The sequence below is a fragment of the Pagrus major genome, chromosome 5 (genome assembly GCF_040436345.1).
Source record: "Pagrus major chromosome 5, Pma_NU_1.0".
Taxonomy (NCBI): Eukaryota; Metazoa; Chordata; class Actinopteri; order Spariformes; family Sparidae; genus Pagrus; species Pagrus major.
Window position 1 is genome coordinate 32,721,342 of NC_133219.1, and position 18,145 is coordinate 32,739,486.

At 40.2% G+C, this 18,145-nt stretch overlaps 1 protein-coding gene across 1 annotated transcript in view; it reads right to left on the reverse strand.

Annotated features, from left to right (window-relative positions):
- Positions 1-7,417: 7,417 nt before the first annotated feature.
- The window catches only part of ipo11 (importin 11), a 117,217-nt gene continuing 106,489 nt past the window's right edge, over positions 7,418-18,145 (reverse strand). Inside the window, exon 30 of the mRNA XM_073466068.1 lies at positions 7,418-9,743. Within this exon, the coding sequence (XP_073322169.1) occupies positions 9,579-9,743 (165 nt within the window). The 3' untranslated portion in view covers positions 7,418-9,578. The remainder of the gene's footprint in view (positions 9,744-18,145) is intronic.

Below are 18,145 nucleotides of genomic sequence, written 5' to 3' on the forward strand. Positions count from 1 at the left end.
AAAAACTCACAGCCATCAGCTCAGCCGTGCCAAGTATTAACACCGTCCTATTAAGTGTTGTGAAATTAACCAATGACAGTTTTATCTCAGGCTTTAGTGGATGTCGCTCAGCTAATTACCATCAACACACACATGGATAATGAAGTGGAGAGTAGAGCCACATTTCGGCTACGGACGCTCTTTCAGCTGTGATGTGGAGCTGTGCCAGCAAAGTGTTCCAGCAGCAGCAGCAGCAGCAGCTGAGTGAAACTAGAAAGCAGATAAACCCTCGGCTGACCTGCTGTTTTCTACACGGGGTGGACACAATAACAGGGACACCTCTGTAGTATAATTCAATCCATTGTATCCAGAGCGCTGCAGATAATACTAATGCACCTAATATTCAGTTTTTGGTGGCGAGGTATTGATTCAAGCTTTATGGGGATTTATTTTGAATTGCAGCGGATTGATTTTATCACATGGCGTAAGATGTTCCAGTAAATGTGTGTGTCTCTAAGACCTGTCGATAAGCACATGCTCCAGGGTAATGTCTCTGTTGATGTAAAGATGGGTGGGGAGTTTTGCCACCGAGGTGTCACTCTGCCGCCAATGTCCGTATCCAAACACAAAAAATTGCAACACATATCTTTTCTGTCGTGTCTGCAACTGTATGTAAGATAAGACTTGTCGTGTGAGTGTGTGGTAGGAAAATTATTCACTGACAGGTTCAAACTATTATTTAAATTTCTGTTCCTGCACTTATGATAATTCGGACACATGTTTGAGTCTGTGTGTCACTCTGAAAATATGTTTTCCTGAATTTGACAGCGTTGTCATATTAATCTAGAACCCTGTGTTACACAGGCACTGTACATAAGTCCAATTCTGTGGTACTTGTACATTACTTGAGTATTTCCATTTTTTACTACCACTCCACTACATTTTGGAGGCAAATACTGCACAAATACTTTCAATACTTAGGTACATGAAATATTGGACACTATTAGACTTTTTCTCTCTATTGATGTGGAAAACTTTCACTTTTGCCAAAATAATATTTTAATGCAACGATTTTGGATTTTTTGAGGCCAGACCTTATCAGGAAGACCGAACTCTTCCCTGCACTGTGTGTTTGCTGCTGTATTTGACTCCTGTGTTGTGTACAGCCGGAGATGAGCAGACTAGATTGCTGAGAAGGGAGGTCATTAATCCTGCGGCAACAACTTCCTCACATTTACATGCAGGACTGTAATTCTCTTCCAATTTTCCTGTGCTTATGCTCACTTAATTCAAGTGCCTTTTCTCTTAATTCATCTCTTTACTAATAGCCACTCAGTCTTGCATTTACATGAATAACTTGCCCAAACACACACACAAACACGCACGCACACAATCCTGAGAATCGGTCTTTCATTGTTCCCGCTCTACCTTCTCCTTCTCCGTGCATTCCTTTTTAGCTTTATTCACCTTGCACAGAGTGCCATTAAACAGCGAATAACCGATAAGAGGACATTTTAGTTTTATAATACCGCTGATAAGAGGCTGTTGCAGTCCTTTTAGATAGAGGCCTTATCTACTTTCCTTTATGGCTACCGCTTATCAATGATTCCTTTCCAGACATTTCAGAGGATTAGGCCAGATTTACTTTAGGATTATTTCTCTTCCGGAATTCCATCCATTTACACTATCATGTCAGGGACAATATGATAACGCTGGCAGCCTGAAACATCTATTTGTGGGAGAAGGAACTTGGATACATTTCTGCTCAAGGCAAACGCATATCCATTCTATTTCCTGTGTACAGAGAAACCGACTTACTGCAGAGATGATAACGGTTAGTTTGTCCATCTTTGGAGATCACAGAGAGCATCTCAAACTGAAGCACTCTTAAACAGGCTTATAGTTGTTTGCATGAGAGAGATGCACTTCAAATTGTGACTGACATTTACCCTCTTGTTCCCATTGAGTCGTTTTGGACAAGAGCATCTGCCAAATATCTGATGATGAACACCTTCTTGGCTTCTTTGCTCCTCATTACAACAGAACAAGAAAGCCCAGGTACTGAATCTCCTTATAATAGCTGCTCAATTGCAGTGAATGAAAATTAAGGGAATTAATGTTGTAAAGACTTCACTCATAAGTAGCTTTATAATCAAATTAGTATCAACTTACAATTACGAGGCACTGCATGAGCCTGTTTAATTAAAAGCAAGACAATTTGCTCATTTGAGATTAGCCAGGTCTGCACAGACTCAACAACCAACAATCAGCCCACAATGCATGACGGTTAGATTCTCTCTGACTTGAACCTGACGTGTTCTCATGTCGTGCAAACACAAGCAGCAATTACCTAAGTCAGTCCACTGATTGCACAACTTCAGGGCATGATGGGAAATGTCTGGCCCTCCCTTGCTTTAAGAGCTGATTGGGTTAGATGACAGCCAATATCATGACTTGTCGTTTTTTGTTTAATTGGAGAAACTTTGATTTTATCAGTCAGACGCTGCACTATGAGGATTTGTTTCTGTAAACAGAATAAATGTGTGGTCGATGGTGACTTTTCTCAGTCAGACAGACCGGATAGATCCATAGTCCATAATGTCAATATTCCTTAACACATGGTATGTGAGGATTCCTAGAATAGCATCTGATGTTAAGCCTTGACAGTCTAAATGTCTACAGACCCCAAACCCAGACACAAGATGCAGGCTGTGCAAAGACACGCCTGAGACAGTCTAGCGCTTAGTGGCAACTGGGTGTAAGATGTCGGCTGGGAAAATGTACACTGAAAGGCGTAGCCAGGTGGCTGGGATAGTTTACAGGGTTCCAGACTGACCAGCAGCTGCTGGCGAGCAAGGCAGAAATAATCGACGTAGCAATCCAGAGAGATGGCAACGTCAGGAAGAAAGAGGATGAGAAGCAAAAAAAAAAACAGAAGCTTGGTAAGATACTTGACACCACAGGGTTGAGGAAGACACACACCACCTGAACAAAAGCATACTTAATACTTATCACAGATATTTTCACATAACATCAAATAACATTTATTAATGTTAAAGGCACATTTTTGATACCTTCCAAGTCAGCTGATATATCAGATAAAGACTTGTCGAGACTGATTAAGACTGACTTCTTCGTCAATATCCAATTCAGTCCAGTGACAGTTGTTTGACATTAGGATAAAAGAGCGGGATTATTGTGTTGAAAGCACAGATCTCTTGTGGTGCTCCGAAGTGATACAGACAATAAGCAGCTCAATTTCAGAGAAAAAAAGACCCGGCATTCCGTGCTGCAGAGCAAAAGCGACAGATAATTGGTTTCTGCCCAGTAACACATCAACAGTTTACAGACATCGGCAGTCGATGGAAATAAGGGAACCCATAGGTCAATAGGACCCTCTGCTCTTATAAAAAATCAATACAGTGGTCTATTCCACACATCACCCTTACATATGGGCCCAAAGGATACTATTCTTCACAAAAGCACATTTCAACTGGCATGGTTGTGAAGTGAATTATAAGAAAACACACCTTTAGGCATCACCAGGACCAAGTATCAACAACAAATCATGTAAATTTATATCAGAAACTTTTGAAGAAAGAAGAATAAGATATGACTAAAAGTCTGACGGAGCATGTCAAAGTTAAGCTAATTCTCAAAAGTTGTACATGGTTGATATCCAGACGCAGGCACCACCTCAAGAAGTGTTGAGTCACATCTCAAACTGACTCTGGGTTGATAAGAAGAAGTAAAAAAATGTGGCAGTAATCTGATGGGTAGTAGCAGCCTAGTTTACATTACATGAGCAGGAGACAGACAGAAACAGACTTCATTATAAGCAGAGGAACACCGAGTGCCCACCTGTCTGATTAGTATTGGCTGCACTCCCCAGACCCTGCAACACAATAAATACTGTAATGCTCTGAGATGAGAAGTAAATTCAGAGAGCGTCTCCATCTTCTGTATTCCTGTCTCTCCTCTCCGACAGAATATGACCAGAATATTTTAGTTCTGTTACACTCTCTCATCTCCCAGTGGTTTTACTTTTCATCTCATGTTTATTTGCATTCGGCTACGCCGACATACTGCTGATGGCAAGTGCAAAGAACAAGTTGTGTGACAGCTTTTTTTCCCCCCACTTGTAATGATGGTGATGTATGAAAGCATTTATTGGCTCTGTTAGGAATTGGGGTTTCATGTCAAATACTTGCCAGGGAGCCCTCAAGCAATTAAATTTTATATCCCCGAGAGCAGCAAAGTACGGCTGCATATCTGCTTTAGAGCAGATAAATATCCCAAACATTTTCCTAATCAATAGATTAAACTTGTAGTCTATGAAATGTCAGAAAATATTGAACATTTCCATCACAGTTTCCTGAAGCTCAAGGGGCTCTCTAATTAACATGTCAAAACCCCCAAATATTCAGTTAATTATCACATAAGATGGGCACTTTATGTTTTGTCCACTGAAGGGGCACCTCAAAGGGCACTTTATCACGTTTTTTGCACTGGAAGGGCATCTTACATGGCACTTTATCACGTTTTCTCCACTGGCAGGGCAGCTCAGAGGGCACTTTATCAAGTTTTCTCCACTGGAAGGGCACTTTATCACGTTTTATGCACTGGAAGGGCACCTCAGAGGGCACTTTATCAAGTTTTCTCCACTAGCAGGGCACCCTTGAGGGCATTTTATCAAGTTTTCCCAACTGGAAGGGCACCTTAGATGGCACTTTTTCACGTTTACAGCACTGGAAGGGCACCTTACATGGCACTTAATCATGTTTTCTCCACTGGAAGGGCACCCTAGAGGGCATCATGTTATCATGGTTCATCTACCATAAAGGAATCCAAGACAGCAATTTTGTTCGCCTTTTATCAAACATGGGGGCACTCGCACTTTTTTAACTTTAAGTAACACCTGGCTTTGTCTGTTAACTTTTAAGACACACACTGTACACTGTGTTTCACTTGTGCAGAACTTGTCTCATGTCAGTACTATTTGACTAGAGTCAGAATAGATTGTACCATAAGTTGCCTCAATGCAAGTGTCTCACTTAGGTTATGAAACTCATTAATCAGTGGCCCAAAGTGTGACACTTTAATCATCGAACTTTTCACAGCACAAGAAAGAAGTTGCACACAAGAAAACGGGTTTACACAGGGACATTTAAGCTTGACTTCACTTGGTACACATACATCTACTTGAAAGGGATGCTGTATAGCCATGTAATGATCGCTCAAAACCTCAGGTTTTAATTACAGGCTTCAACAGACAGACAAGAGCCGCCACTGCTAATCAGAATCGATACACAGTGACAAATAGGCACTTACCCACGCACTGCCACCAATACTTTACTGCTACAAAAGCCCTCACATAATCAGAATGACAGGTAACTGTCAAAGCACAGGAAAGGGAGGACACATTCACTTTTTCTTTTTTTTTTTTTTTTCCAAACGAGAGCTTTTGAACAGGTATTTTACATGTTTGGCACACATGGGAATGGCCTGTCGATGAAAATATTTCACTGACAGGCATCATATTGTTGATGAATAGTGGTTAAGGAGACATATGTTGCTGTGGATGTCAGAGGGAAAGACAACAACAGGTTGTTCAACAGAAAAGGACAAACAGGATTTAAAGGTTTCAAAACAAATGGTACACACTGTGGACTGAAGTTCAGTCTGTAGAGGTATCAGCAGTATTTGGGTGCAAGAAAACTGCATTGACTTAACAGGGTTTGTAAAATACTGTGTGTACAGAAAAAATGGCGGCAAGCTACCTTGAGCCATGTATCAACGCACTTGAATGGTGATGAAATGATGAAGTACATCGACAAATGTCTATAAACGCTGGAGCATAAATAAGTAAATCAACAAACTGGGAAATTGATTCAATGAAGAAGGCATGTTAACAATTAAGAGTTAATTCTCCTACTCTCTAATTAATACCTCAACCTCGCTGATGGTCTACCTGTGGCTCTTATCTGCCTCTAAAGGAGAACTCTGGTAGCGAATGTAATAAGAGCGTGGATGAAAGAGAGCGGGAGAAGAAAGATGAATGGCCAAGCCCCTTGGATTGATGGTGCCGTGGAGCTGGAAAAGGCAGAGATGGTTGCAGAATCCTTAATTGCCTCTTAACACTATAAGCCACTAGAGTGACCAGTTCCTAGAAGTACATTTATTCTCGAGCACTTAAGATAAATAGGTCGATGCCGGCCACTGTTGCCTTTGTTTTCTCATGTTGTGGCAAGAAGAAGCACTCTGTGGCTAAACTTATTGGAGAAGTTGTCAGTTTGTAGAAAGTGCACTGGATTTATTCTCTTTGTAGAGGCTGTAGCTACTGAGCAGCACTGCTGCAGGGGCTGGGTCCGAGCCAAAAGCAAACACCTTTGTACAGCATTTTTAAGCTGCAAAATGGTACTAGGATCCCAACTGACTTCGAAGTGTCACTCTGCCCGGCGTTCTCGGATTGTGAGAATGAAAAATCATATATAAGAATTGCCACCTGTAGATTTCATTATTAGAACAATTGGGGGCAGCATTCACCAAAGTTAGCACTAAATGCTGCTAACAGTAGTAAATTGGATGTAGCACTTAGAATTAGCTAGTTAGCTCAGGTAGCAACAGAGATAGTGGTATGGACTGTGAGCTTGGAGTACCTGGGAATGCTAATTTAAGCAGATATCTCTAAAAAATTATACTTCATTCAGTTGATGATTTTAGTTAATTTTTGAATGTTTCCAACTAATATTCATACATATTGCACCTTGAAATACATATATTTTTTTCTCTAGAAACATTTGGTGGGCCAATTTCAACCTTACAGCAGGCCAACTTTGGCCCGCAGGCCCACCTTTGGGCAGCCTAGTATCATCACAACATTTTTTTTTTCTTTTTTTGTCTTGTACATTAGTTTATAAACCAAGTATGTGCAAAAAAAATGATTCCCATTGGCCTCAGCTGTACATCATACCTGCAAAACATCATGTTAATAGCGTCATTATACTGTAAGCATGTTAGCAATGCGAACGTTAGCATTTTGCTCAAAACACTGTCACACCTCCCAATTATATAATCAATCATCTTTCTCTGAGGTCACTCCCTTAGCTTGCTTGTCAAGGATAATGCATGCACAACCAGCAGTATATGTTTGTGATAATGTGATGTTGCTCTCAGTGCACTGAGATACTCCTCCTCTCCCTCCTGCTATCGACACTTAACTCCTAAATAGAGCAGTATCCGGGGTAACAGACAGACTTCAAGCCTATCAGTCAGTTATTAACCTTAATAGTAGTGCCAGTGCCATGTAGTCCTGCTCGGCTTGAAATAAATACATACTCCAAAGAAAAGGACAGCAGAAAATATGCTTTCTGAGACATTATCAGTAGGATTGGCGTTTTCCACTTATACACATCCTGAACTCAGTAAATACACAGACTTGTGTTTTGGCTGATTACTGCACTTTATTGAAGGCTTTGGAAAAAAGCAACAGATTTGTCATCAAAACGTACCCAAACTTATAACCCAAAAACATTTCTCTACTGCATGTTGTGTTCTAAACTTTATAATGACCATCATAAACAGAATACAAGTACAGAAATCTTCTACTGTTAAACTAGGTAAGAAATGAACATAATAGTAAGAAAGGTCTCGAGTTTCAAGGATAGGTAAGGCTGAAAGCATAAGGCCGTAATTCTGACTGCTACTCAACTCTATCACAGTGTCAAAGGAGCTAGTGTCAGGATTATCTCCCTCTGAGGGAGGTTGACCAACCGAATGAGAGCAAACAAAAACCACGAGTTCCAGAATAATAGACCCAGAGTAAATCAGGTTTTTTCTCTAATTACAACAAAACAAAACAAAATATATATTTTCTTGACCACTTCTGCATGACACAGGTCCACATGCCAATAGTAGAAATGTATTCAATCAACTATTAGAGCTCCAGTCTGTAGGATTTAGTGGCATCTAGAGGTGTCGTCTCATCCTCCCCCTACAGTGGCTGCTTAAAACACAACAATCATGAAGGCCCTCCAGTTTGGACTCATGATGGACTCTGTAGAACAGGTTCCGCTCCATCTTTAGAAACAAAAGGCTCATTCTGAGGTAACGAAAACACAATGATTCTTAGTTTCAGGTGATTTTACACTATTGAATCATGATTGTGAATATTATGTTCCTTCTCTGCCCATAAATCCTACACATTGGACCTTTAAAGCCAAAATTAAATCATTTATTTTATTTATTTAGAATATAGGTTTGCCAATCATCTCTACCACTATGAAGTCATCAATGACTTGTCAAATCAGCAAAACTGTCAGGGCAGCGGGACAGCTACACGAAACATGATGTATTTTGACTCAAAGTAACAGTGGCTCCACATATCAACTCTTTAAACAGCCACTTTGGGTCAGAATTGATCAAATCTTTTTACCAACTCAAAAGAAATAGTAGAGACGCAAGCTAATGGCATGTTAAGTTTGCAATCAGTCAGCATTTTTATACGAGTTAGCACTGAGACATAAAATACTGCACAAAAATCAAGATGAGGGTCTTAATGCAACCAAAGTCTAATTTGCCACAATCCTGCTGACCTACTCCAAGTCCATCTACCACTGTGTTAAAGTCCAACGATGTGAGAAAAAAGATGAGAACATGTGAAACAATTTTTTGGTTATTAAAGTGCTTCGACACACACCTTCAATTAGCAGCAGTTTGTATATATATACATATAAATGTGGTTCAGCAATCTTACAAATCAACCATTTAAAAATCACCCATTTTACAGTCATGAAAAATTCCCTCTAAACCAACTCAAATGGAAAAAAAACAACCCAAAACACTCTCTAGTTCTCTCAGTAGTTACTTCAACTTGACCTCTGATTATGACAAAATTAATTATTTTTTAAAAATGGAAGAGAAATTAAGACAAAATAAAAACAAACTAAAAAGTAAAATATTGTCATGCAGAATATCATCCATACTGTACTTTACATACATACAAAATTACATTTCTTTTTTTGTTTTTAAGAATAGATTCTGTAAACACTGTTTTAGGTCCTTCAGGTGCGTTTTATCCACATTTCTGCTACAATCTGTATGTTTTCCGTATATAAAATAGTCCGAGGCTCCAGCTGTGGCACCTGCAGGCAATTTTTCCTTTATACTCGTCAAACCCCCTCAACTTTCATACCAGCAGTCACATTTTATACCCATTCCACGTTTAAACCACTGAAAGAGAAGAAACTAGAAGAATTGAGTGGAAGCTCTAGGTGATGTTTTTTTGTGGGTTTTTTAAAAATGTGATGGTAATCGGACATTTTTAAGTACCCACATAGACCCCATCTTGATTTAAAAAAAAGGATGTAAAGGAATTAGGATAATAGAGAAAGGGACGAAGGGGGTTAGCTGAGGACAGTAGACAAGGCTAGGTTTGAATATAGATAAGGCATAGCATGGGTAGAGGTTGGGAAAGTTTGGATTAGGAGTCCACACGTCGGGCAGATTTTTAGCTTTTTCAGTACGTGTTCAAAAAGGGGGGAGGGTGTTGTACTGGGCAAAGATGTTTGTGTAAGGTAGGGAAGGACTGTAGATGTGATTCAGAGTCCTTGGAGGAACTCCTGGAGCTGCCTGACGAGCTCTGTATCCACGGTCTCCATCAGGACCCCAAAGCCTTGGTCCCCCATCAGGGCCTGCTGAGCCTTCAGCTTCTCATAGACATACTGCTGGAGAGAAACACTGTGCACCGGGTCCTCCAGGGCCAACTGAAGAGGGACAAAGAAAATGGAGAAATTACAGTTAGGATGGTGTCCAAAAAGGGTCTCCAAGTCAGCTTAGCTGAGAGAAAGATCACAGATTACCAAAGATATTAAATTTACTGGTGGCAAACAAGCTGCTCATATTCTTTTTCTTGTGTAGCATAATTATTATTATTTTATTTTCTTTATAGAAAGAGAGGGTGGGAGACACGCAGCAAAGGGCCTCAGCTGGAACTGAACTGGGGCTTTTGCCGAGGACTCCAGGTGAGCTACCCGTCTCCCCCTCCTCTACCGAGCAAATGCAGGTAGGTTGAGTATTGTGGCAGCAATCAAAGGTTACATTCTGGATTCTTCCATTTGTCAATCTGGTTTTTGGAATTTCCTTTTCGCTTATTCTTCCTTGCAGATTTTGCTCAAAGCTCATTCACGTTGGGACATTTTCTGAGGGGACTCAAGTTTAGTATTGGCTGGGTCAGATTGGGCAGGCTCTACAGTCTGGTTGCTATGCCAAGGTTTTTCCCAAATGTAAAACCTTGAACTTCAGCTAAAGAGTTCTCATCTCAGCGGATGACAGAATCTTTTGCCACATGCACTCTGTCTTTCATGCCTTTTTTACAAACCCCAGTCTGCTGTCAAGTGCAGTTTTTCTTTTGTCTGGCCAATCTAACCATTCCGGTAAGATCTAAGATTAATACAGGTGGGTAAAATGTTATGAGGGTGAGTAAACACGGACAAATTCAATCAACTACTCCTTGAAATTCCTGGACAATTAAGTACTATCCAGTGGTGAAGGTGCAAGGATGACTAAAACTACACTGATTTAAAAACGATAACTTCTTTGGTTGCTGTGCTGGTATAGAAGCATTTATTGCAGTTTATCTGCTTACTTCAGGGTCTGTGTCTTAAGGTTTACAGTCTATGCTTGTTTGACTTCAACCGCACTGTATGTGGCACAACTACGCATGGTGGACTGGGGAGAGATACTGCAAGCCCTTATCACAGTATATGACAGGAACAAACACAGACAGTTAATATAGAGGTGCTTTATCTCAGCAATAAAACCATTTTTATAAAATACAATTGACATTCAGGTCATATGAAAATTCTGATAATATGATTAATATAATTAGACTGTTTAACAAAATCCCCCAAAACTGTCATTTTCTGCTCAGGTTGTCAAAATAATGCACCTGCAAAAGATGTTGAAAAGGACATTCAGTAACGCCTTCACACTGTTTTAGAGTCACTTTTGACAAAAAGGGAAGGGAAAAACAACTGAAACAAGTTACCATTTCCAACTTTGACGAACACAACACAAAACTTGCTCTAGAGAAAATGATTCAGTATACGCAACTGCTGCCATTCATCTTACACACAAGACAGCACAGGAAAAAATAATCCGTAACAATAGAGTAAAAAAGCGAGGAAAAGTTGGATGGCTGAGTAGAGCTGACACATTTCTGCAGGCAAGAACACTGTCATTTATTTTCTGTGGAGTGAAGCTGGGGCCGAGTCAAACACAATAGGATGGAAAAGTTTGAAAGCCTGCACTGTTTGCAAACAAATTAGAGGAAAATACGTGTACAAGCAAAATTTCCAACCGACAGCGCAGCAAACTGTTGAAGCTATTTTATGTTGAAAATAAATGAAAACTGAAGTTTCTGAAGTGATGTTTGTGTCATGTGTGTTTGCTGTTTGCAGCTTGATTCTGGCTGCTTCATTTATTTACTTTGATTTCCCCACAGATTAATTATCGTTATCATGTGATGCTGCTTGACCCTCCCTCCTTCAACCAAGCAGGTCAGTGTCCTGAACCAACACAAACTTCCTCAGTGAGGGAGCCTCCTTTTCTGATCAAAAACAAATTTGACATTTGGGCAAGCTTGTGCAGTCCCAGAAGAGTCCCACAAACCCCACAGAAAAAAAGAACAAACTTTGGGTCCTTTGAGAAGGAGAATATTGTAATGACAACTCCTGGTCTCTAGCCAATCATGGGAAAGAATACTTGTCATGCTAATTAGCTCTTTGTCATTGCAGTGCAATCAAACTGGTAAAGAGTGTCTGTTGGAGAGTGGCTTAATCGAAAAGCTGTCGTCTAACCTGCATAATTACCTTCAGCACAAGGACCTGGTAGAGGTGTGTGTGTGTGTGTGTCTGTGAAAGCATGGCTGGAGCCCAATATATCACTGTGATCCTCTTAAATATCTAATCTAACTAGTATAAAACAATGACACACGTCTGCATGAATCACAATGAATATCTTACCAGTTTAATGGAGAAACTGGCAATTACAAGCCTGTAGCTACAATGTGTAATGTCTCAACAAAACTATGTCCAATTAAAGGGACATCATATATACAAAATTCTACACAATGCTAAAAAACAACAACATTAAAACAAAGAGACAAAAGTGTCTGCATGAATGAGCATTTCTAAGAGTGTTTACAGAAGATGTTTAATTTGAAAAAGATAATACGAGAAACAAATCCAACAGATGACGAGACAGTTAAATTAAGAGGAACAGCGAAATGTACACAGGATGTTAAGGGACATGAGCTTAAAGGCAGATTGTCTTAGATAGCTGAGGACAGGACACCTGCTGTGCTGAGACTCAGAAACACAGCAATGACATAAATCAATGTGAAGAGTGGAAGCCTGATCCACTATCATCCTCAGGGAAATAAAGAGGCAGATGAGGAGAAGGGAAAGAACAAAAGAGGCATGAGGCAAGAAGAGCTGGGGATGTTTGATTGTTCAGCAGAGCAGAAACGTGAAAAGGAATGTAAACAAAATGGCAACAAGGAGACACACATGCAACGAGAGAAAGGAGTTCTGACGATGCTGGGAAGGATGTCAGCAGGAGCTGGCGTGATGACGTCCTGGCAGAGAAAGAAAGAGTGACGAGAGCGAGGTGACGTGGGTAGGACGCCTAGAGTGGGCAGTCACAGCTGTACCTCATTGTTCAGGATAGAGAGGAAGAGGAGGAGGACGAGGAGGAAAGAGAGGAGTGGGCAACATGAGAGCAGAAAGATGAAGAGGAATAGATGAAATGACAGGACCCTCATTTCTAATGCAATCCCTGCAGCAGACAAAGTATCCCGTGTCATTTACTGTAAAAACATCAGTGTTGTTTAAAATTGGCCTGCACCAGGGACTTTAAAAATCACACACATCCACGTGTGCTGACAACCGCTTGCTGAATGACAAGCCCACACAAATGCACTTTTGTATGAAAACCCAGCTACATATTGCTTCCTTTACATCATTAAATCTGAGATTGAACAGCAGCCTTGAACTCACTGATTATCAATTTACAGAATTAACACAAGCATGCCTGCCTATTGGGAATCTATCGTTTTAACTTTCTAACCCCTCCAACTTGTTCTTTTATTGTTAAGTCCTGTTTTCTCACTGCTCCATTTCCCTCACAGTCATTCTCTATCCACACTCAGCTGCTCTTTTCAGTGAAGAAGCAGGTTTGTAGCAGGGGACATAAAAGGGAAGCCAAGTCAGGCAGGCTGTAGTTAATGATGAAACAACCTGCACTTTTTCAGCCTTTATCTCATATCCCGTGGTGCCTCGTGTCTAACTGCAAACACACAATTACGGTGCATGAGAGTGTGCGTGTGTGTGGACACATACAGTACACTCACTCAGTGTGATGTAATGAGCTGTGGGGCCGTATGATGTACTGAAGTGTAAACTAAGAACTGTATTGTGTAAGGATGCTGACAGTGTGGGGTTCAGAGGAACACACTGCAGGCAGATGTTAATTTCATCAGCTAATTTATGACACATCTACAGGCCTCGCCAGCCAGTCGCCTTCGGCAATGCTGACTAGACTCGCAAGCTGCTCTCATATGGTCAAATTTGACTCAAAGCATCGTGTTGTTTGGGAAGAGTGATTTTCAACACATGCTGTAATGGCTTCACAGTTATGTAAGAAGATAAATCAAAGTGCTGCTTGAACATGTAAAGAGGCTTTTTAAAATGTTTGTGCTAAGATTCTGGCTGTCCTGGCCCTGGTCAGTCAGGAGATATAAAAATTGTACAGTTTCTGATGTTGAAAGACTTGCTGCTACTTGTCATTCTGATTACAATTATTAAGGGCTGCGACTAATATATATATTTTTTATTACCAATTAATCATTTATTCTCTCTCTTCTCTTAATCTACTATCATTAGCAGCAAATCCTTATATTTAGGAAACTGGACGTGGCAAAAGTACACTTTTGCTTGAAAAATTAGTTAAACGCTTAATCGATTATCAAAATAGTACACAATTAATTTTAATAACTAATTGATTATTGACTGGCTGAAGACAGTGCACGAATGGCAATCTACTGTGATGTGCCATGAGTGAGAGTAGCTGTAATTTTAGGATCCACTAAAGTGAAGAGCCACAGTTCACCTGAAATGTTGACCTCATCTCTCCATCCACTTTCTCATCCAGTATCCCCCCTGTAGCTTCATGTGGCTTTCCATCAGTATTGTGGAAACTAGCAAGCAAAATCTTTTTAATGAATGACCATGAATTTCTGAGGAATTCAGTTTTGGTTTCATTCAAGAATCTGTCATCTTGCTCTATTTCAGCAGTTGCATGGAGGTGCAACCATAATAATAGCCTTTCTCTGACTCGGTGGATTTTCTTTAGATTTACTCAGTCGTTGTGCATGTGCACCTTTTTGACTGTCAAATCAAAATCTGTGCGAGTTGGTGGAAAAAGCCTTCAGGTCTATCCAAGCTTTGATACAAGGTCAACTTGCGTCAGCACATAGCAGTGCCTCAAGCGGTCTTCATCACTTGATTTAGACGGTACATACTGATCTGATGTTACTTAAAAATGTATAAATCTCTACACACATACAAAGCACCAATCCAATGTAATGATTAATGTTTCATAAAGACAGAGTCATGCTGTCTACGATTTCTTATTCTGTCTTGTAAATGTACTTGTCTCTCTCATGCACAAATCAATTAATCAATAGCCTAATTGAATGACACTGACCTATAAAACCTGCTAATGTCACATATGGATGCCATGGTTACGATGGTGTCTACATAGTCATTTCTCCAGTGTTACTTGAGATAAAATCAATTAGCTCTCTCTGAGATGTAATGTAAGGTTAATGTGGTGCACACCATAATGGTCTTGCAGACAATTGCAACATCTACATATACTGAATACATCTCTGCTCTAGATGGGTATTTTCTTATGTTGAAAAAAAGGTAAGTGCATAAATTAAAATGAAATTTGTGTACAGGCGTTTACAATGGGCACGAGACGTATAAAGATAAAGTAAAAAGTGTCATACAAAGGTAAAGAAAAGTTTTTTAGGTCACCAGTTTAATGCATTAGTTGGATTTCCAGGTAATCTGAGCCTGCTCCCATGGTGGTCGTTGTTGATAAATGTTCTACATTTCTAAATTCTTTATTACCAGGCATATTTAGCTTCTCCCACATGAAAAACTGACATTTCTGACAGTAAAGGTTTTGACCATAAATCAAAACAATATCAAATTTAAAATCAAAGCAACACTAACAAAGAACTCCTCACCTTTGTTCATCAGAAAGCAGCTCCTGTCAGTTACCTTTTCTGTAACCTATAAATGTCTTTTTCAGCAACAGTATGCTTCCAGAATTAATGATCTTGGCAGTTGATGCTGATGGCTGATGCTCAGGAGGTGAGGGTAGAAGAGAAAGACAAAACTAATATTGCGTCTTTACACATTCCATTAGAATACAAATGTTTCAGGATCAAGGTGATTTTATAAACCGAAGGTACTTATGTTAATGCAAGTCAACTGTTGAAACATTTTTGTTTTAGGTCACTGGAGGCTAGAAGAGAAGAAACATCTTTGCAGTTTGAAGTTTAGATTGTCAGGAAGATAAAACAGGGGAGTAATCAGGACATGTGGATGTGTGAGGAAAAGATAAAGGCAACAGTAAGACAAAGGGAGGAGTGGAGGTACAATGAACAAAGAGAAGTGAAGAGTGGTTTTCCCTGTAGCGAGTGTGTAGCTACATACTGAGTGGAGCGAAACCAAGAGAGTGAAAAGATGACCAAGTGATGGATTGAAGGATAAGAGCGATCTGCATGGACTTAAGTAGCAGAGCCTGCCTGATGGTGCACAAACCAAATATTCCTGTCAAAGCAAAAAATGCAGGGGAAGCAAAGATCAGGCGTGTTTTGGCTTGAGGAGGAAGAGAAATGGAGTGATGATGAGAGGAAAGAAGTGATGATGAGAGGAAAGGATAGAGGGAGAGTGACACAACCCCTGCTGCGGCTCAGAGATAAAGAGGCACTGGTCTTCATGCCTCGGAGAGAGTAGAAGATAAATGAGAGGCAGGATGAAAAGAGAGGCAGATGACATGTGAAGAAAGTGGATGGGGTTTGGACGTTGCCTAGTGAGCAGATGAGGAGAGAGAAAAGCAGAGAAGACGGAATAGAGAAGTAGGTGAGACATGCTAAGAAGAAAACTGTAATTATGACAATGATGATAATGACGATGATGTGTGTGCCCACTGCAGTAAAAGTCTGGCGGGTTTTACCTCACGCAAAATGCCCATTAAAATAAGCACAGGTTAAAGTTGTTCCATCTGTACTGATATTATTAAGACTGTCCTGAGGTTGCCAAACATTATTGCGTGCTTATATTTCTTCTGACCAGGGTTCTCACACAAACAACTGCTCTGAGGCAGCACAGTTTTACAAATCCATGTCGGTAATATGCAATTTAGCCTTGGATCTCAATTAACATGCAGGGCTACTGTAAGTGTGTTCTGTTGTCTGTGAATTAAGCTTATTGGTGCCAAATGGCTATAGAAGCTTGAGAACAGTTTTTTTCCAAGAAAGTAGGTTTTGAAATTAGCAGTTTATTTTGTGTCGATCCCACATGCATCACCATAGCATCAAATCAAGGGCTGTAAATAGCCCTCAATAAACACACTCTTTAGTCTTGTTTGAGCGATAATTACCGGTAATTACAGAGCAGAGCTGCTTTCGGATTAAGACTTTTTAAAGTTGTACTTGTGACCAGTCATAAAAGATTTATATCTTCCTAGCGCAATGGTATTTTTGCTTTCTTCATGTGGTTTGTGGACAATAAAATGTAGAATATTGCCAGCCTTATCCTTTGAATACTCTCTGTAACCATCACAGCTTAAACATTTGAGGTAGCAAGTTAAAGTAGAACTTCAGAGGTGAGACTCTCTGCGGTTATAAACATTGAAGAATCACTGATGCAAAATATTGTTCATAATCACGTATGCTTATACTTATGGAGGCATACGTGAAGACATTATGCCTGAAAGTAAAAGTCTGTATGTGTGTGTATGTGTTGGCAGAGCTGCACTGGCCTTGTGGGAATGGGTCTGCTGAACATCAGAGTTTCATACTAATCCTATTTCCTCAGGGTTCTCCTACTACAACTCATTCAAATGTCAGTCATCTACTGTTGGCCCCAGTTAAAACAGAAATATGTCTAAATTTGCTATATTTTCATCTATTTGCATGCTGTATACGCACATACAGACAGCCCTGTGTGAGTGCTTGCTTATGTTCATATTCCTTTTATTTTAAAAGTAAGATTACACAAAAATCTCTAACCTGCTATTCCAGCCTGAGACATCTATTAAAGCATAACTTATTTTTTACAGTAGCTAATAAAAACTCTCATATGATTCGTTATTCATGTTCAGTTGGAGAGCAATTCAGGTCCAACCTTGCACTGCCCACCACACTCTTTATGCTCATAAAACTGAAACGTACTGTACTGCATCTTGGCCAAGGAACCTCTCAACTTGGGACCACTCATTCTTGCGCTCTCTCATAAAATGCAGCATAGTCTCTTCAGCACACAAATATGCTTTGTCACACTTAAATGGATAGACTACATGCAATGGATGCATCTAATGTCCAGGATGCATACTGAAATTAACAATTCACACAAACTTTCAAGTGGTGGACAACTGCACCAAACCAACACATTCACAAGAGATACTGGATGATCTCACGGGTAAGCACTCTCAACAAGAAAGAAAAAACAGCAAGACATATCTAGAAATTCAATATAAGGAGAGCACTGTACATTAGTCTCCTGTAGGGAGAGGCACCCATGACGCATCTTGATCAGATGTCCAAAATACCTTAACTGACTTCTTTCCACGAGAATAAGCAGTAACTCTGTTCCAGGCTGTCTGGACTTCTGAGCTTCTGACCACACCTCTAAGGGTGAGCTCAGCCACCATGTGGAGGAAACTCATTTTGGCTGCCTGTATCTGTGATCTTATTCTTTCAGTTGCTGCCGACAGCTCATGTCCATAGGGGAAGGTTGAACTCCAATCGCCAGTGCAAAGAACCATGGTGTCAGATTTGGAGGTGCTGATTCACATCCCAACTGCTTCA